The 21,339-nt window shown below is 39.0% G+C and overlaps 1 protein-coding gene across 1 annotated transcript in view; it reads right to left on the bottom strand.

Annotated features, from left to right (window-relative positions):
• Window positions 1-20,740, bottom strand: part of LOC140140879 (organic cation transporter protein-like) — a 37,582-nt gene extending 16,842 nt beyond the window's left edge. Inside the window, 3 exon segments of the mRNA XM_072162628.1 lie at window positions 8,706-8,874; window positions 19,003-19,157; window positions 20,641-20,740. Coding sequence (XP_072018729.1) covers window positions 8,706-8,874; window positions 19,003-19,060 — 227 coding nt within the window. The 5' untranslated portion in view covers window positions 19,061-19,157; window positions 20,641-20,740.
• Between the last annotated feature and the right edge of the window lie 599 nt (window positions 20,741-21,339).

Genomic DNA, 21,339 nt, shown 5'->3' with positions numbered 1-21,339 from the left:
GATTTGCATATTCATGAGATGGGCGTGGCTAATTAGCATATATGAATATTCATGAGATGGGCGTGGCTAATTCGTTGGCATCCGTCAGTCTTCGCAGACTATGGAGTAGCGCCGTCTGAGGTGGTTGGAAAGCATCGTCTTGTGTGGCTGAATAGACCAATGCGAGACTTGCAGATTTTGTTGCAGACCTGGCATCTGAAGACTGATGCATCTGGTAGGGTTGGTTTGAAAGTTTCACACTGACTGGCTTTGCGCCTTGCTCGTTTTTCATCAGCAGCTTTCTGGCTGATGTCTTCTCCCCTTTTCAGGCCGTCAGAGAGATGTTGCCTCCAAGTTTTTCTGTCACTAGCAGCAGATTCCCAGGTGACCCAGTCCATGCCAAGTGCTTTCAAGTCACGCTTACAGACATCCTTGAAGCGGTGTAGCGGTCGACCCTTTCTTCTGTGTCCTGAAGATAGCTCTCCGTAGAGGAGATCCTTGGGAATGCGACCATCTTCCATTCGACTGACATGTCCTAGCCATCGAAGGCGACGTTGACGTAGTAGCGTATACATTGATGGGATACCCGCCTTAGACATGACTTCGTTGTTTGTGACCTTGTCTTTCCAGGAGATTCCAAGAATGCGGCGTAGACATCTCAGGTGAAATACTTGCAGCTTCCGTTCTTGTGGTGAGTAGGTTGTCCATGATTCACTACCATAGAGGAGCGTGCTGATTACACATGCCTTGTAGACCGCCATCTTTGTTGTATTGGTGAGCTGCTTGTCCTCCCATACTTTCTTAGATAACCTGGAGAGAGTAGAGGCCGCCTTGCCGATCCTTTTGTTGAGCTCAGCGTCCAGAGATAGATTGTCTGTGGCAGTAGAGCCTAGATAGGTGAACTACCTCAAGTTGCTGATCACTGATGTGGATTGATGGTGGAGCTATAGTGCCCTGTCCCATGACTTGAGTCTTCTTCAGACTTATGGTTAGGCTGAAGAGGTCGCAAGCTGATGCGAAATGATCCATCAGTTTCTGTAGCTCAACTTCAGAGTGGGCAGCTATCGCAGCATCATCAGCGAATAGCATGTCTCTAATCAGCACTTCCCTTATCTTGGTCTTGGCCTTCAGGCGTGCAATGTTAAAGAGTTTACCGTCAGATCGCGAGTGAAGGTACACTCCCTCTGTGGTTGACTTGAAGGCGTCCTTGAGTAGCAGTGCAAAGAAAATGCCAAACAGTGTTGGTGCGAGTACACAGCCTTGTTTTACTCCACTTTTGACACCAAATTCTTCAGACATTGAGCCATCGAACTGAACAGTACTCATCATCCCATCATGGAAAGAACGAATTATATGCTGAGTAGTTTGGGTGGACAGCCAATCAGAGGAAGCATCTTGAATAGACCGTCCCTGCTAACAAGATCAAACGCTTTAGTCAAATCAATGAATGCCAGGTAAAGAGGTTTTTGCTGCTCTCTGCATTTTTCTTGCAGTTGCCGTAGCGAGAAGATCATGTCAATTGTTGATCTCTTGGAGCGGAACCCGCACTGTGACTCTGGATATATTCTGTCAGCCAGCTTTTGTAGACGCAGTAGAACTATGCGAGCAAACAGCTTCCCGACTATGCTAAGCAATGAGATGCCCCGGTAGTTGTTGCAGTCACAGCGCTCTCCTTTGTTCTTGTAGATTGTGACGATGTTAGCATCTCTCATATCTTGTGGCACACTCCCCTTTCCCAGCACTGACAAAGAAGCTTGTGGAGGGGTTCTAACAAAGTGACCTTCCCGCATTTGATGACTTCTGCAGGTATGCAGTCCTTGCCTGGGGCCTTGCCTAATGGTAACTTGTCTAATGCTTTGTCCAATTCTTCGATGGTTGGAAGATCATCCAGGTGGGGTATCAATGGGAGACGTTCAATAGCGTCAAGGGCGGACTGGTGAACTATGTTCTCCCTGGAGTACAGCTCTGAGTAATGTGCTACCCATCTTTCCATCTGTTTGGTCTTGTCTGTGATTATGTCACCTGATGTTGACTTCAGAGGGGCTGTTTTGCGTACGGTCGGGCCAACTGCTTTCTTGATGCCATCGTACATTCCTTTAATGTTCCCGGAATCAGAAGCTTGCTGGATCTTGGCACTGAGGTCTAGCCAATACTCGTTTGTGCATTGTCTGACCATCTTTTGGACATCCTTTCTAGTTGTCTGCAAGGTCTGCTGTGACTTGTCCGATGGAGAATCTTTATGGTCTTTCAGTGCCATGCGCTTGGTCTTTATGAGTGGTTTGAGTCTCTCAGCATACACTGGGTACCAATCGTTGCTTTGGCCTCCTTTCTTTTTGCCGAATGAAGACAGAGCAGCCGAGTGAGTGACCGTCTTTATATGATCCCACTGTTCAGTGGAGTTAGTGTAGTTAGTGTTTGTGGACAGAGAAGTTGCCAGCAAGGTGTTGAAGCTGGTTACCCTGTCTTTGCAGGCAGTCATTGTGACATCCACACGAGGCTTTGCTTGCTGTCTTGATCGGTGAAACTTCTTGGGGAGCAGCCTGATTGTTGAGCAGATAAGTGAGTGGTCAGTGTCGCAGTCGGCACTATGGTATGTTCTAGTAACAAGAAAGTTCTTGAGAAATGGACGTCTGGTGATGATGAGATCCAGTTGATGCCAATGTTTAGATCTCGGGTGTCTCCAGGAAACTCTGTGGTGGGGTTTGGTGCTGAAGAAGGTATTGGTGATGCAGAGGTTGTAGTAGGAGCACACTTCCAGAAGACGTTGGCCGTTGTCATTGATCTTTCCAACTCCAAAGTGCCCAAGGCAGGTGGGCCATGCATCATGATCAGAACCTACTCGAGCATTGAAGTCCCTCCGAATGATTAAAGGTTCTTGTTTTGGAGGCTCTTTGATAAGGCTGTCCAGTTGGCTGTAGAACTCATCCTTGATGTCTGAACAAGCCATGAGGGTGGGAGCATAGACACTTAGCAGGTTCACAGGTCCGTCTGAGGTGTTAAGACGTAGTGAAAGGAGCCGCTCAGTGCCGGAACTACCAAGTTCAACTGAATCAGTGAGTGTGGTCTTAACAGCAAATCCTACTCCATACTCGCGAGTTTCCTCTTCTTTCTTGCCTTGCCAATAGAAGGTATAATCACTTTCTTTCAAGCAGCCATAGTCAGCCAAACGTGTCTCTTGGAGGGCAGCAATATCAACCTGGAGGCGAAGGAGCTCATTGTTGATAATGACAGTCTTCCTTATGTCGCTGATGTTTTGGAGGTCACTTGATAAGCCAGTCGTCATTGTGCGAACATTCCAGCACCCGAGCCTGAGTGCTGGTTTTTTCTTATTGTTTTCTTTGTCGTTTGGTGCAAGAGTTACTGTCCATTTGTCGGGAGGTACCCTAAGTCCCACGCACCCAGTGGAACAGATGGCCAGTGGCGGGACAGCACCTTACTGGCTGAGGGCTGCTCAGCTTAAGGCGGGCGGTAGCTGTCCAATGAAGTTGAATAACCTCTCCCACCGTCGGGAACAACCCCTGGCGCCTAGCTTTACGCCAATCTAGCATTAGGCTTATAACCGGTAACTGTTGATCCCCGTGTTGTGTCTACACCAAAGCGTAGCTGAAGTGTCCTCTTCAGAGCGCTAGCCTGGGCTTTGATATGGAGAAACTGAGTTGCGCAGACATCAGAATTCCCCTCTCGGTCTGACTGGCATAATCCAAAGGAAAGGTAGAACCAATACGTCTGGTGCCAGGTCGACTGCAGGAGCTGCCAGAGAAGTGTTGAATACAACGCTAGACTGCCTATGGGGCTCCACTCCAGGTATGTGGCTGTGATTTCGGAGTTGCCTTCTCCTAGATGAGATGCTTTACAGGGCTAATGATTCTCACCAAACCATACTAACTTACTTACTTAATATAAAATTATATATATAAATAGAGACGAAAGATAGTCACAAACCAGTTTGCACCACACTAGAATTTACCTGACAACACTAGAAGAGTAGGGTGTTGTCCGTGTGGGGATGCGCCGTCACCTTCAGACTGGGGATCTGTATCCTGTACCCCAGAATGAAATCACTAATTGAGTCGTGATTATCCCAAGGATCAGGCGCCTCTAGCCCTAGCAAGTAGGATGAAGCCTAGTATCCCAGACAAACCATGAATGGAACAACAACTTGCAACTAACCAAGCCATCTAGGTTGGCTTACCTATCCTAGCAAAGTGGTTTGCGAAAAGAAGAACAAATAAAATTAGCTTGAGTAAAGTGGCAGAAAGGAGAGAAGAGGGGAAATTGAACTAGGGAGGTAGAGGAAGCTCACATCCTCACTCTGGTAAAGAACCAGCCCTCACCTGGGAGCACCCAATGGGGAAACCCAATGGGGAAATCCAACACCAGAAACAGCACATTAAACACTGATTCTTTGCAACCGGGATTACAGGTGGTTGCAGGTGTTGATATGGAGAAACTGAGTTGCCCAGACATCAGAATCCCCCTCTCGGTCTGACTGGCATAATCCAAAGGAAAGGACATGAAAATTTGAATACAATTTTGAAGAAAAATGTTGAAAGAAAAAAATGAAAAAAATTTCAAAATAAAGTTTCAAAAACAATTTCAAAAAAAAAATTCGAAAACTACGGAAGCATATTAGTGCAAAAAAAAAATTAGTGCAAAAAAAAATAATTATTGCGAATATTCGCAATAATTATTGCGAATATTCGCAATATTATTGCGAATATTCGCAATGTTATTGCGAATATTCGCAATAATTATTCGCAATATTGCGAATATTCGCAATGTTATTGCGAATAATTATTGCTAATATTCGCAATAACATTTCGCAATAATATTGCAAATTGATATATTATTGCGAATATTCGCAATAACATTGCGAATATTCGCAATAATATTGCGAATATTCGCAATAATTATTGCGAATATTCGCAATAATATTCCAATTTTTTTTGGCACTATTATGCTTCCGTAGAAAACAAATTTTGAAAAAAAATTGGAAAAAAAAATTGGAAAAAAATTTTGAAAAAATAAATAAAATTTTTTCAGAGTGACCTTTGACCCGTTTTTCTTCTACAAACACCGACATTTTAAAAATAAGGAACAAAATTGCCTAAAATAACGCGTCGTATCGGCCGTATTACGGAAGGTATCGGCTTCAAACTTGATATATACGGTAAGGGTCGAATTACAAACTACCCGAAAGGTAACGAAAGGTCAATGCGGTTAAAAAATTAATTTTGTCTATGGAAATATCGTATTTTTCATTCTATACTATGTATCGAGGTAAAACTTAAAGCCCTGATCATGCTACACGGAAGGGACCCTCGACCCGGAAGTGACGCCGATTGCGTAACAAAATGCGTAATTTGCGTAACGAAACGCGCATCAGTTGCACGATAAAATGCTTCAATGAGTCAAAGAGTGGGGTAATGTAGTGCATTTTGACCACGAATATTTCTCTTTCGTAGACCCAATGTGGAGTATTCGTATTCCGATAGTGAAGGGGAATCTCGATATGGAACCGGATCAAACCGGATAGAACCGGATAAAACCTGTTCTCCTATCCCCTCCCACCACCACCCCACATACAACAAAATGAATCAATGCGTCAATTGCGTAACAAATTGCGTCAGTTACGCAACAAAATGCGTCAAAGCGTAACAAAATGCGTCAAAGCGTAACGAAATGCGTCAAAGCGTAACAAATTGCGTCAATTGCGTATTGAAATGCGTCACCGCGTAATAAATTGCTTAAAATGCATCATTGCGGCGTGAAATGCGTCGAGGCGTAACGAATTAGTTCAAAATATAACTCTGACATAATTTCCGGTACAAAATGGCGCACTTCCGATACAAAATGGCGGAACTTGAATTTCAAAATGGCGGCACTTGACCCCCTTAACTTTCGACCTCGTGAATCATAGCGTATTGCGTCTTTTTATTCCGAAATGCATCAAAACCGTAACAAATTGCGTAACGAAATGCATCAAAATGTAACATATTGCGTCAAATTGCATCAATCGCGCGATGAAATGCGTAATGCGAAAGGGAGGTTTAAAATTGGGTTAATAACGAGTAAAAGAGTCGATTGTAATTTGTTTCTCTACTTTATTATTGTGAAAAGTACTTCGCTGGTTAATCTTCGTCATCCTCTCCCATGGTGGATTCCTCGTCATTCTCCTCGTCATCGTACTGGAACAGCCCGTCAAATTTAGAGCGATGTTTAGCCATCGTTCTCTTCACGGCTTTGTCCACCTCGACGCCTTTCTCCATTTTCTCCTCGAGATCGTCCGCGATCTCCGTGAAAACTCTGTCGTCTTTGAGAAGCGCGTGGCTTCGTAGAAACGTGCTGTACCGCTCGAAAAAGTCGCGTTTGACGGCCCATACCGTTTTCAGATGGGCCTTTTCCCTCGCCATCTCCGGGTCCATGCCGTCGCCGACGTACTTTTCGTATTTTTCCCTCCTCATGTTTTCCGTGGCTTCTTTAGCTCCCGCGTACCATTCCCGATAAGCCTCGTTATCTTCCAGTTCGTCGCCGGATTCTCGGTCCGAGACAACCTCCGAGTCGTTATCGTCGGACTCCTCCTCTTCATCATCATTCTCTTCTTCTTCAATGTGTACGTGTCGCTTGTGTCTCTCAAGATCGTACTTGCGCGAGAACGTCCTGCCGCACACGGAGCAAGGATAAGATTTATAAGGAATTCATATTGACTCTTCGGAAGTTAGGATCGAAATGATCGATAGGTTTAAAATAACGAACTTATATATTAAGCTTTTGCATTACGCTAATCATTACGCAATTGACACAGTTTTACGCATTTTAATACGCTTTGACGCATATTGCAGCGTAATGGACGCAATTTGCTACGCTTTTACGCATTTTGCTGCGTACTTGACGCATTTTAAGACGCAATGACGCATTTTAGACGCAATTTGTTACGCGATCGAAGCATTTCGTTACGCTTTGACGCATTTCATTACGCAATCGATGCATTTCGTTACGCTTTGACGCATTTCATTACGCGATCGACGCATTGGTGTATTTTGTCGTATGTGATGGTGGTGGGAGGAGGGATAGGAGAACTAACTGGTTTCATCCAGTTCTATGTCACACCGATCATAACCTAGTAAAGTCATTTTTATACGGGTACGTAGACACGTAGGGATCAAAGTTCGTCAAAGGGTCGCTCCGGGTCAAGCATCACTTCCCGGTCGAGGGTCGCTTCCGTGTAGCATGGTCTGGGCTTTTTAATAGTTTTACCTGGATACGTAGTATAGAACGAAAAATAGGATATTTCCCTAGACAAAATTAATTTCTTAAGCGCATTGACCTTTTGACTCCTCGACCCCTACGGATAGCTCGTAATTCGACCCTTATCGTATATATCGAATTTGACGCCTATACCTTCCGTATAATACGGCCGATACGACGCGTTATTTTAGGCAAATTTTTTCCCTTTTTTTAAAATTTCGGTGTTTCTAGAACAAAAACGGGTCAAAGGTCACTTCCGGGTCAAGGGTCACTCTGAACAATTTTTTTTTTTCCATTTTTTTTTTCAAAATTTTTTTTCAAAATTTTTATTTTTATATTTTTTTCTAAATTTTTTTTTGAAATTTGTTTCATTTTTTTTTTTCAACTTTTTTCTTCAAAATTTTATTCAAATATACTAATTAACCACGCCCATCTCATGAATATTCATATGTGCTAATTAACCATGCCCATCTCATGAATATTCATATATGCTAATTAGCCACGCCCATCTCATGAATATGCAAATTAGCCACGCCCATCTCATGAATATGCAAATCGACCTTTGACCCATGATGACCTTTGACACGGAAGTGACGTCATCGTGACCTTTGACCTCGGTTGACCTTTGACCTTGGTTGACCTTTGACCCGGAAGTGACGTCATCGTGACCTTTGACCTAGCGTACGAAAAAGCCTACTATAACTACTCATATGCATATTACCAGGAATCATACATCAAATACTCTTGTTGTACCAAAATGTAATTCAAATTTAGGCAAGCGTACTTTCCATGCCAGAGCTGTTAATACTTGGAATGGAATTGCACCTCAAATCCGCAAAGAATTAAATAATATGTCTTTGTATCAATTTAAAGCGCAAACAAATATTTCTGCTAAATAATTTGGGATTTCTATTCCCTTATAAATTGTACTTTTTATAAGGACATTTTAACTTTAGCTTGTATTTTGTATAATCTTGGCCATATGAGTTCAATACTATTTATTATGCTATTGATTTTCCATGTGTATAATATGTAAATTTACTGTGTATCAATCAATGTATTACAGTATTTATAATTGTATGAGGGCCTGCTTGGAAAGCAGTGCTTGACACTGAAGTGGAATTACCCTCAATAAAGAAAGATTATTATTATTATTATTATTATATAACTTCCGGTTTTTTGGGACACTTTGACCTCTGACATATCGGGAAAATTGCTGTAGTTATTATTAATTTATTTATTATTGTCATAATATTATCTTTAAAAATATTTGAATAATTATTCTATTCAAAAATAAAGTTTTTGGGGGTTTGTTTTTATTCTTTTCTTGTAAAACATTTTAGATTATATTTTGTACGCATAAAAACCAATTTTTCTGAATTTTCTCAATAGGTCAGAGGGCAAAGTGTCCCAAAACTGCAAAAAAACTGTACCACAATGCATTGCAAACTTCCAATGCCGATTTGGCTTATACTTACGGTATAAGAATAAAGAACAGGGCAAGTGGAATGGATATGACTAATTGTAAGTGCCTCCAATCTCTGATGAAATACGCCAAGACAGCAAATATCATGTAGCCAATAGAAAAAAACAACAGTATAATTGTTCCGGCGCATGCACGATATTGAGGACCAACAAACTCTGTACCTATAGCAGGATTTAATTTGAAAATTTAATAGTAATAGTCGTTATTGAACTTGTTCATCAGAACTGTTATTAAAAATAGAGAATTTCATAGTTCGAGTCCAATAAATCCAGGACTTACTGTGGACATTTCGAAATATGTGAGATTTCTTTATCAACACTGATGTTGTTGTGACGACCTCGATGTTGCTTAGCAACGCGGTTGCCAGTTGGTTTCTTCTTCAGGACATGGGCTATTTTAACGTGCCTCCTGGCACGTTCGTGCAGTGAGAATAAAAATCCGTGCAATGAGAATTAAAAATCCGTGCTTAAAATATTTATATACAATTCAAGTTTCAACCCGACAAATGACCAGGATAGTAAAGAAGTTATGAATGTTAAGAATGTTAACGAAGCCTCAAGACGACCAGATCAGTGATTTTGATGATTTTTGCAACATTGTAAAGAAGACACTTTATGGTTTTGGAATCTTCACGAACGTTTTAGGTTTACTGTCGATATTTTATAGTTAAGTCCCCAATCCACATGGCCTATTCTATTGAGTTATCCTGTAGACGCTCCTGAACAATAAATGATAAACTCATCAAATCATTTGGGTATTAAACCTTTATGTGTATTGCTTGTAGACAATTTAACACCATGTTTATGAACTGAACATCTTAGTGATTAAGTTTTAAGTTAAGCACTATTTTGACATTTAGTTCATAGACAGTGCGTTAAATTTTTTGTAATAATACTTGTATGCAACTTTGCCAAATTTTATGCAATTTGCAGATATCTTGATGCACCTTTGCGTGTCACTAAAGTTGTGAAATTTACAGAAATATTATCAAATTTTGATGATTTTAAGCGACTGTGCGACATTTTAAGAAACTGTAGGCATCTTTGTAGCATTTGTATGTGTTTTTGCATTTTGTCGTGTCCATTCATCAAGGTAAAAATACAATTCAATTAAATGAATTTTTATTTAAAATGAAAACCTACCCTTCTAAATAACACCATCCAACAGAATTTCTTTTCTGATTAACATAAACATAATACCGTTTTTAAACAATTTTTATACATAATATCGTTAACTTGACATTAGTGACCAGGTGTGTACTCTCATCAAGCTGTAGCTAAGTGAAAATACGTCAATTAAAAGGATTTACATTAGGAATGAAAACCTATTTAAATAACTCCCAGTAATATATTTTCTGATCAACGTTTTGTAAACCATTAACTTCGTATTAGTGAACCAGGTGTGTACTTTCATCGAGCTGTAGTTAGGTACAAACAAATTTAAAAATCGAGTCAAATGTATTTTTTGTAGATATTTAGATTTGGCAGAAGAAACGTCACATCACAAAATAATAAGAATGGTGGACTAACGAACCGTTTGGTTAACATGCTTATTATTTGCAATATTCTTAGAAACAACAACACGTCCTGATACGCCAACATTTTGAAAAATTGTAAATGAGAATTGCAGATAATATAAATAATGATATTAAATGTTTAAAGTTACAGTTTCAAAACTAGTTTAACCAAGGTTAAATTCTTGGACCTCTTTTTAGTATATGTAAATGATAATACATTTAACGCAATCTGTACTGTAATAAACAAACGCATTGGGAGCATAAACCTTCCGCGCAGCTAAGACAGTAGGGTATACAACAGATTATAAACATCTCAAAATCTCCTTAAATAATGACCATTATTAAAAAACGGGTGATTGTATTACATATCTGTAAAATGCGTTGGAAGCAGAATTTATTTCTGCACATTTTGACACCTCATTTGTAGCAATTGACTAAATATTGACGTCACAGCGTACATTTAAATCAATGTAGCCCAAGATTTGAAAGTTGCAGTAAATTCTATTGATTTTGCATTCAGTGTAATTGAAGGAAATCTGTGTAATGATATCTGAGTGTTTTTGTATTGTAAAATTGTAAAATGTAAGTGCAACTTTCAAATCTGGACCTCACTACATTAAATTGACCGGTGTTTTATTGTTTTCTGGGTTATCGTATCAAATGAGGTGTCAAAATGCGCAGAAATAAATTCTGCTTCTAACGCATTTCACAGATGTGTAATACAATAGCCCCTTTTTGCATAATGGCCATTATTTAAGGGGGGTTAGTTACTTTTTTGAGATGTTTATTATGCACAACATATTGCCCAACAGACAACACTGGAACAGGAGATCAACAAATGATGCTTAATCACCATTGTAGCAAATACATGTTTAAACTAAGAATTACGCATGGTAAACCAAAACAAACAAACGCATTGGGGATCAATTTAATTATACAAGAGAAAAATGAATAGGCGTAAAAAGAGAAAGGGAAATTTGCCAGGGAAGGGCTTGGGCGCATTGATAAATACGATACTAGCCTCACCCACCAGTTGGTTGATAGATGGTAGAATGTTCCCGGGGCGACCTCCAGTCCCCATGTCAAAGAGAAATATTTTATGCCACTGGTTTAGATAAAATAAAATGTATCATTAAATTGAGTAATTAAAACCAATCTCATAAACTGGAGGGGAACACTAGCCCCCAACACTCCGCCCAAGTGCCATAGTCCGTTGTCTGAGGTCGATCCCGCACAGTGTCATCGCCCCGATATCTTCATGGCAGAAATCGCAATGATGGTAGGTTGAATCCACAGCCACGCATGGTCATTTTGTTCCGACCTGTTTAATAGTTTTGAGACGCGTTTGAAGGCTATTGACAATAGACTGGTGACTGACCTCTGTAGATTTCAGTGAGCATGGTATACGTCATGAAGTCATCTGCTTTTAGACTGCCTCCACCAGTGGCCTACGCTGCGCTATAGTACCGTGTATCTTCTGTGACCCTAGTGTTTACGAATGAGGGCAGCTGTCATTTTATTTTGTTCGGCACATAATTATCAAAATCAGTTTTTGAGTTCAAAACGCACTGTTCTTTGTCAATACGCAAGCTAACGACTATCATATTCTTTCAACACATATATACTCAAGTGGTATCCAAAGATTTATCGTCCGAATATCAAATCGTGCATAGCACATGTGTATCGATCCCGGGTATTGATTTTAGTTTCTCTGCTGTACAATGTTATATATTTACCAGGCGATGTCGGTGTGTCCCGTGTGCGTGAGAGGTCCCCTAAGTCATTCTTCCATAGGGCCTGCACTTTGGCTCGTTTTTTGCAGGTTTACATGGTCCAATAATCACAAGATGACTGACATGTGGTAACAAAGGAAGCAGTCACTGCAATTTGATTATGTCCCATATGATTGGCCATTCAAGACACCCTTGTGAATATACTATAGCGGCCTTTTCAAAATATAATACCTGTTTGCTTGACTGCATTGACAATACCCGGGAACAATACCAAGGGGGTGACACTAAATTCACGGTTGTTCTATTAGCAACGCAAAATCTATGAAAAATTCAGCTGGTTTACTAGCTAGAAAGTGAGGCCAGTTATCGATCCGTTATAGCTCGTTATGAATAATTCATGTTCGACCCCTTGGATCATGTTAATTGAGTTTGGCAAATAACAACGTTGTTAGTTTTGCGAACTTTGCCTGTTCAATGAGAGTATAGCGCGCCCCAATACATCTGGGCGCAAAACAGGCGAAAACGATCCAGTTTAATGAAATGGCGGACGGGTATTCCCATCAGGCACCAGTGATATGTTTTTTCAAAGAAAGTCTACTAATTTGATATGAAATGACATTTTGCAATAGCAAAGTCAAAATTAGGACTTGCTGTCAATAATATGAAGGAAACATGTGACAGAGGCAAGGTGGGAAATACAAGTAGTATTTAAGTTATGAATAACCTTTGATACCCGACCTGACCTTCCATCATGGCGCCTTATTCGTTTTTATGTATTTCTATTATGCTCTCAAGTAAAATAAAATACCAATCTGCTCTGAGCAGACAATGTTACTTGGCTCCCAGCATGAATTATTGATTTTATACGGAAGTAAAGAAATGCACAGTGTATGTGCATGATGTGCAAGCATACTCCAAATATTTACGGTAAATCTGAATAGTGGTCACATGTTAACATATCATGTGTTCGGGAAATCACGTGGCAACATTTTAAGATTTCAGGCTTGTTTACTAGTTAATTGCCATTTGTACTCTTTATTATTTATCTTTGTTAATTAACATATATTTTAAATGCTGATAAATCGTGGTTGGCTACCCACGATATCTGTTAAATTCAATATTTTATGAATATAATTCTACCACGCAGAGGGGGTCACGCAGCAGAATTTCACATCACCTGACTTAGCTACATTTCGAAGCTCTGCTCTTCAAATTCATGTAAATTTCAAAGTTTATACATTTAATATATTTAATATGATACTAATTTTTTGTTATAACCAACTGGTACACGAAATATACTAGCTTATTACATATACAGAAAGGTAATTATCAGCCTTCACTCAGCAAATTGACATGCCCGGCATATGCAGCCATTCTCCGTCTGGATAACATGACTGTCGCCCTCAATACGTCTGGGCGCAAATTTAAATAACAATACGCTATTTACATATCAATGCGGCCTCATGCTAATTAAAGCTGCCCCATCCAGGAGTTCATCTATGACAATACACACAGTATATGCATTGGACAAACTTTTTACAATAAGCATGATAAGTGATGATGTGACCTCCAGATTTATACATCGTTCGTCTCGCACACTGACGACATTTGATTGAATGGACTGCGCCGTGATTACGGTGAAGGACACCGGTTTAAATCCTTTGTTTGGAGCCAATCGATAAAAGCATGCAGGGCCTCTATACCCTATATACAGTTTATCCCTTACATAACCTATGTCTTGAATACGCTGGCAAAGTTATGTAATAATCGGATTAATACTATATAGCAGTAGGTAAAAACAAGTTTTGAATAATCCGCGCTACAAAGTCCCATTCAGTGATCCCAGCGAAAGTGAAAAAAAAATCAAATTGTTACGTGTATAAATTTTTAATGAAAAACAAATGGCAAAAAAACAAAACAGGAAAACGACAGTATTGACGAAGTTGAAGCCCCATTCAAATACATGTAGCTAATTTATATACTGTCAGTAGGGCCTACCGGTATATAAATTACAGACTCACGTAAATGCATTATTTTTTGTCTTAGACACACGGCTTTCGGCTGAACCACTACACTAGCAAGCTATGTTAGCACATCTATGACAATGACGAAAGGTACAAAATCAGCCATAGGCCTTTTATGACCTTTGACATTCTTTTGTGGCGTGGTCTTTCAATTCACGCCGAGTGTCCTTGACAGGTTCGACTATGCTTCAGTGGTCATGAAAGAATTCAAAAGATAACCTCTGCCCCAATAATCCCAGGCAATTATCTGAAACTGCTCCTCGGATCATAAGAACTCAGTCCTCAAATGATAGTCATAATAATGGATTTTTTTCCCAAAACACCAAAAAATTAGGTCTTTTTGATAAAAAAATCCATATCTTCAATATGAAAGGTCAAAATTTTCAATTGACCGTAGGCTTTTCCTCCCTGCTACATACACTTTAAGAATATATCATTAGATTTATATAATTTACTTCGAGGACTGTTATATAGGCCTATCAAAAAATTGAAAAATATCAATTTTTTATAATTTGTCATAAAATTTGTATTATATTGTGATTTTCAAAAAATGAAAATTATTTGATATCAGAAAGACATGCTTCGTATTCAGAATGCAATTCGATAGGTCTGAGGTGCTCTCATGTCCCACAAAAATACTGTCGAAACGCAATAAACGCTCATTTTAGATCCCTTAACAAAAAAAAAACAAATTTATTCCAATTAAAATTCTACCAGGGTTCGAACCCACAACCTATTAACAGTCGAGATCGAATACCACTACGCTGTGAGTGCTTCTACCAGAAATGCGTTTGTTCATCATACTTATTGATTACGGAATAAATCGCAAACACACGATTATTACTTGTCTATTACTAATAAATACGTATATAATCTCCAATCAATAATGAACCTTGCCTCCGGCTATGCGGTTCCTATGCAAATGTTGACTAGTAAATTAATATAGGCGACTAGAGTGAGTGTGATGGTTTTGTAGCAGATGACAGTGCTCATTCAAGCCTGTCAAGGTCAGTTAGTAGCCTCTTGCTGAATGGATGGCCATTATCAGCTATCAAAGAGATGCCTTGTGCAGCTGCCAATCACAGTAGGGTCAGTCCATGTCGAAACAGATTGAGTGTACACCCACCCTCTTGGATTTTGCTCTCCTTTGGCTCAGGGGTACCTTTCATGGATCCCTAGGTGAGGTCACAAGAAAAAAATTCAAATTCCATTTCGTTTGCGAATGGCGGGCAATCAAAGTTTGGCGACCTCGACCAAAATTGTGAATTTAAGGGGTCCAAATGACAAAGTGCTCTCTTTGAGGGGCACTTTCTTCTTAATTGAATCAGTTGTGATCCTCTTTTGAATGTGGTCACTCACTGGCTGTGTCTGAAATACCTAATGCCAAAAAGATAGATTTCGGAATTTCGTTGGGATTTCAGAGGGGTCAAAATCAGCACTTCGTACTGTTCAATCAAATTATCTTGATTTTGAAGGACCCATGATAATGTCACAGTGCACTTATAGGTCCTAATTATGTTCAGAATGGATTAACCATATGCCAATGTCTATGAGCAATTAAAAAAAAAAAGAGAAATTTCTAGACCCCTACAGAATTTTAGGCCACCCCCCTAAAGTGGTTCAGCCACAAATGGCACTTAAAGTCGGCAAATTTTGACCCCTAATAACTTTAGGTGTACACCAGATATGAATTTCTAGTCTTTTGCATCTGAAAGAATGTAGTTTAATGTTACTAGGAACATAAGATTTGTTTTGTATGTTTTGTGTTTTAGTATTAAGTTGACGCTTTCAAAAATAGTCATTTTTGCCTAACATACCATGCATACAGGATACGGTACAAAATGCCAATATTAGAATGATATTGTTTTATATTTTTGATCACTTTATAGCCATTTGTATTATTTATCCTGATATTTCAAGTTGCTCTTGAGTCAAGTAATAAGAAAAAACTACTTTCTAATCCTCTGTATGGATTTTTAAGGGGTCAAAATGCACTTCCTGGCAACGATGCACATGCAAAGTACAGGTTATGGGGGTCAAATTTTCAGAATGCTCCCAATTATGTCAAGTAATATATCAAATTACTCGTATGGTCATGAGGATTCCAAAATGTATAGTTTGTTATGTGTCAGACCTTTCAGGAGGGCGCTATGACGAAAAATGTTCATAGGTCAACAACCTTTTGAAAGTATCAAAACACAAAAATACAAAACAAATCATATGTTCCTAGTAACATAAGACTACATTCTTTCAGATGCAAAAGACTAGAAATTCATATCTGGTGTACACCTAAAGTTATTAGGTGTCAAAATTTGCCGATTTTAAGCGCCATTTGTGGCTGAACCACTTTAGGGGGCCTAAAATTCTGTAGGGGTCTAGAAATTTCTCTTTTTGAATTGCTCATAGACATTGGCACATGGTTAATCCATTCTGAACATAATTAGGACCTATAAGTGCACTGTGGCATTATCATGGGGCCTTCAAAATCAAAGATAATTTGATTGAACAGTATGAAGTGCTGATTTTGACCCCTCTGAAATCCCAACGAAATTCCGAAATCAATCTTTTTGGCATTAGGCATTTGAGACACAGCCAGTGAGTGACCACATTCAAAAAGAGGGTCACAACTGATTTAATTAAGAAGAAAATGCCTCTCAAAGAGAGCGCTTTGTCATTTGGACACCTTAAATTCCCAATTTTGGTCAAGGTCGCCAAACTTAGATGGCCCGCCATTCGGAAACGAAATTGAATTTGAATTTTTTCTTGTGACCTCACCTAGGGGTCCATGAAAGGTACCCCTGAGCCAAAGGAGAGCATAATCCAAGAGGGTGGGTGTACACTCAGTCTGTTTTGACATGGACTGACCCAGTAGAGGTTTGATAACATTTTGTTAAAAACCCAAATGTGATATAAGGACAAAGCTGTGCATGTTGGTACTTAATTGTTTGGATTCTTATGTTGAAATTCCCTTGTATTAGTATTTTTATGTGTAGTGTATATTGTTCATAAATTATATAGCTTTTAAATTTTGGGCATTTTTGCTCTGTTGCACTGTACCATTATGGAATTTGAGCAAATAAATTACCGACACAAGCAGGTATACAGTGTATTATTTTATTTTTATTTCGTATCTCAGGAGCACAGCTCACTTGGTAAGGCGTCAGAATTTGGTACACGAGCGCTTCGAACTTTTAATCGGAAGGTGGTGAGTTCGAGCCTCATCACGGTCACATTAATTTTATAAACCAAATATTGTTCGAACTTTTCATATTTGTTTTTCTTTTATTGTTTCTTTTTCTTTGTCTTTTTTTTTTCTTGTTTTATTTTATTTTTTTTATTTTTCTTTGATTCATATTGCCAGGGTAAGGAGTGGAGGGAACTAACGGCCCATTCAGTGATTTTTTCATCTGGACGATCGTAAAAATCATCAAAATTCAGATTTTGTACTAGACTGCGGAACTCAGTCTTCAATGATATAGTCAGTAATAATCTTTTGATCATTATAATAATATATGACTATCATCATCCGAAGAGCAGTTTCAGACAATTCAGCATCGAAGTGGTTACGTAATTCTCTTGGTTACCGGATCACGCTACTTTGGTATGCCTTCGAGTGCCATATACTTTATGTGGTGATCATTTCGATCGTGGTTCATTACTCTAGCGCGTGATCCCGTTGACATAGTAACATTACGTAACTTCGATACTGAATTGCTTGGGATTGTTGGGGCAGAGGTTATCTTTTGAATTCTTTCATGACCGCTGAAGCAGAGTCAAACCTGTCAAGGACAATCAGCGTGAATTGAACTGATTGAATTTAAATACTGACAGTATATATAAATTAGCTACATGTAGGCCTATTTGAATGGGGCTTCAACTTCGTCGATACTGCCGTTTTCTTGGGTTTTTTGCCATTTTTTTCATTAAAAAAATTTATAAAAGTAACAATTTGATTTTTTTTTTCACTTTCGCTGGGATCACTGGATGGGGCTTTGCAACGCGATATATTCAAAACTTGTATTCACCTACTGTTGTAGCATTAATCCGATTATTACACAACTTCGCCAGCGTATTCAAGACATCCAATTCAAATAATCACCTAGATTATGACGTTCATACCGTAAATATGGCGGAGTACTCAAATTCATTCAACAAAAGCATGATTACAAGCTATTGCAATCTACCGCGACAGCTCGTCTCACACACATAACAAATGCACTATAGGATCAAATAGGTTGACGACAACGTTTGATTGAATGCACTGCATTGCGCCATGATTACGGTGAAGGACACCGGTTCAAATCCTTTGTATGGAGCTAATCAATAATTTCACGCACATCCTCTATTATTGCCCAATTATTGCCCGGGATGATTGCACACTGTAAAAGAGCTATTCAGTATCGAAGTTACGTAATGTTACTATGTCAACGGGATCACGCGCTAGAGTAATGAACCACGATCGAAATGATCACCACATAAAGTATATGGCACTCGAAGGCATACCAAAGTAGCGTGATCCGGTAACCAAGAGAATTACGTAACCACTTCGATGCTGAATTGTTATAATGTTTGATGAAATCGTGTTTAACTATTTGCTTAAGAAAGGCACAATACAGATAAAGCAGACAGATTTACTACATGTGGTACACGTATATACATATAGGGAATGTGTTCGAGTATTACCTAATTATAATAGGGGCGTATCCAAAAATGAATTCACACCCCTTTCAAATGTCGAGCCAAAGTGCAGGCCCTATGACAGTTATGTAGTAGACCATTAGACCAGGTCGTCCACCAACCAGATTGAAGGACCAAATTCAGAGAGACTTGGGAATGACCCCACATGAAGCAAAGACACAAGCAACAGACAGAACTGAATGTAGGAGGCTAACAACGTCCTGTGCAGTTAGGTCAAGTCCATTAGACTTGATAAAAAAATGTGAGGGTAGACTTTGTGTAACCATGAATGTGAGAGTAGTGGTGTAACCCGACAATAACTCAAAATAAATTTCTTACCGAGCACAAATGCTGTCATATAACAACCCATGTTACACATGCCAACGAAGAATCGCATCGCTGTAAATGTATTAAAATTGGGCGCAAAAGCTGCTATGGTTCCAACAACAGCCTCACATCCAATGCAGATGAAGAAGCTGGGTAAACGCCCAATCCTGGCAACAAGAGTGAGAAAGAAACGATGATACGAATACATACGATAGAATGTTGAATTCAAAAGAAAAACGAACGAACAAAGTAGGAGCATAATTATATAATCTGGCAATTGGTGACGTATTGACCTCCAGGCCTGATTCCTAAAACCCCCGGGGTACTCAAGTTTGGTTTTGGTAGGGACGTGCCGCTGAGATTTTGGAAGTGGACCCATAAATATACCAATTTTTCAAGAAATTTGGACCCATTGATATACCAAAAGTCGAAATTTTCGGCCGAATTTAACCAAAATTGTCTTAGTTTTGACAAATTTTCCCAAAGTTTTGGGAAAATTTTGGCTAGATTAAGGAAAAATTGGGCTGTTTTCCGAAAAAATTGAGAACATTGAAAAAAGGACCCATTCATATACCAAAATAGGCTTTGAAAAGGGGGTCATTGATATACCAGAAGGCTGAAAATGCTACCCATGTTTGCGGCACGTCCCCGTATGGTCATTTGTACTGAGTACCCCCCCGGGCTAAAAACATGCAAGTTGAAGGTCTTTTTCACAATTTAAATGTATTCTAATTTTTTGAAAATACATAATGCTTTAGACTTGTTTATCAGCGGCGTAGGTGTAGCCAGCTTTTTTGATCGGGGGGGGGCAAAATATAACTTTCGGGGCAAAGACGAAAATAATTGCCGGTTGCATCATTTTGACCCGGTATTATCGGTAGGTTATATAACATTTTCTTATAGAGACTGTACAATTTGAATACATGTAATGTCTTTGAGCTTCCAAAAAGGCTTTATGGTATACCGGTAATGAGCCCGCTTAGCGCGCCAAAAATTTATGTTACACTATTTTTGGTAAAAAAAGGGGTTTTCAAATATTGGTACAATGTGCGCGCGTATGCTCTTGTTCTTTTGGTATTTTCTTGTTTAAACCTTTTTTGACCCCCCCCCCCTTTAGAAACCAAAACATTTTGGTCCCCCTTTGTGCAACTTCAAACTTTTTGTGTCCCCTACGTTTTACCCAGCCCCACCAAAGTCCCTAAAGGGTGTAAAAACGTAAATAACATTCAACAAACATTTTTGAAAAATTTAAATGTTGACAAAATATTGTTCGCAAAATGTTTGCCCAAAATATTTTACAATAACGTTTTAGAAACGTTTTCATGACCTTTATATAATCCAACATTTAATGTTTTTAAATCGTTTTGATTTAACGTTTTAAGAACATTTTTTGTGTGTGTGTTTGCTGGGTAGGCCTATAATCTAGTTTAAGGAATTAAGAAAAGAATAGTTTGCAGTTTTGCACTATCTACGATGTGTAAAGTTCAGAATATAGTTATTTTATAAAGACAAAGGTGATTTAATAATCCTGTTGACCATTTTTACTGTGGACATACTATATATAATCAGCGATCGCAGATATTGCAAACTATTCTTTTTCTGGCAAGGTGTTACACCACTGCTGCTTGAGACAAAGGCTTTGATACTCACCAGTCAGAGAGAGTACCGAAAAAGATCGATCCGCACAATATACCAGCGAAGAAGACGGACTGCGATAAGTTAGGCAGGGCTTCTTTCTTACATACTAGATTGAACTGTAAGGAAGAGAAAAGACAAAATTAATGCTCTCCACGCGGCGAAGTTTAATTATTTTTTTTCAAATTCAAAAAATTCAAAATTGTAAATAGTCATGACCATTTGGGATCAGCAAAAAAAAATGCATTAAAAGGAGTACAAACAAGCCTTGTATAGGTTCACTGGTTCTTAAGATAGCTGTTGATATTTTGAGAAAATATCTCAAAACGTGACCTTTTTATGTTGAACCCTATGGTTAGCGTGTAGAGCATTAATATGATTAATACAAAATATTGTGGAGGTATAGATGATGTGAGTGGGGTGCGTGTGTTTGCTGCAGGGGGGGGGGGGCAAAAACATGAAAGTTATCCGATTTTGACAAGAGGTGTCAAAATGTTCGTTTTAATATCAAAATTAGAAACCAAAATAGTTTGCAAGAATGTTTGCTATCTCTGTGCAAATTAGAACAGCTCCCAATGAAGCCTATATTGAACTCGACTTATTTGCCGGGCTTATTTGCTACATTGCCTATAGGTAGCGCAATATCCTAGATTGTGCAATTATATCAAAACGATCATTATATCTCTTTTGACAGAATCGTAGCATTTTCATATT

This window comes from Amphiura filiformis, chromosome 19 (genome assembly GCF_039555335.1).
Source record: "Amphiura filiformis chromosome 19, Afil_fr2py, whole genome shotgun sequence".
Taxonomy (NCBI): Eukaryota; Metazoa; Echinodermata; class Ophiuroidea; order Amphilepidida; family Amphiuridae; genus Amphiura; species Amphiura filiformis.
The sequence above is the reverse complement of the archived record's forward strand: the minus strand, read 5'-3'. Positions and strand labels throughout refer to the sequence as shown.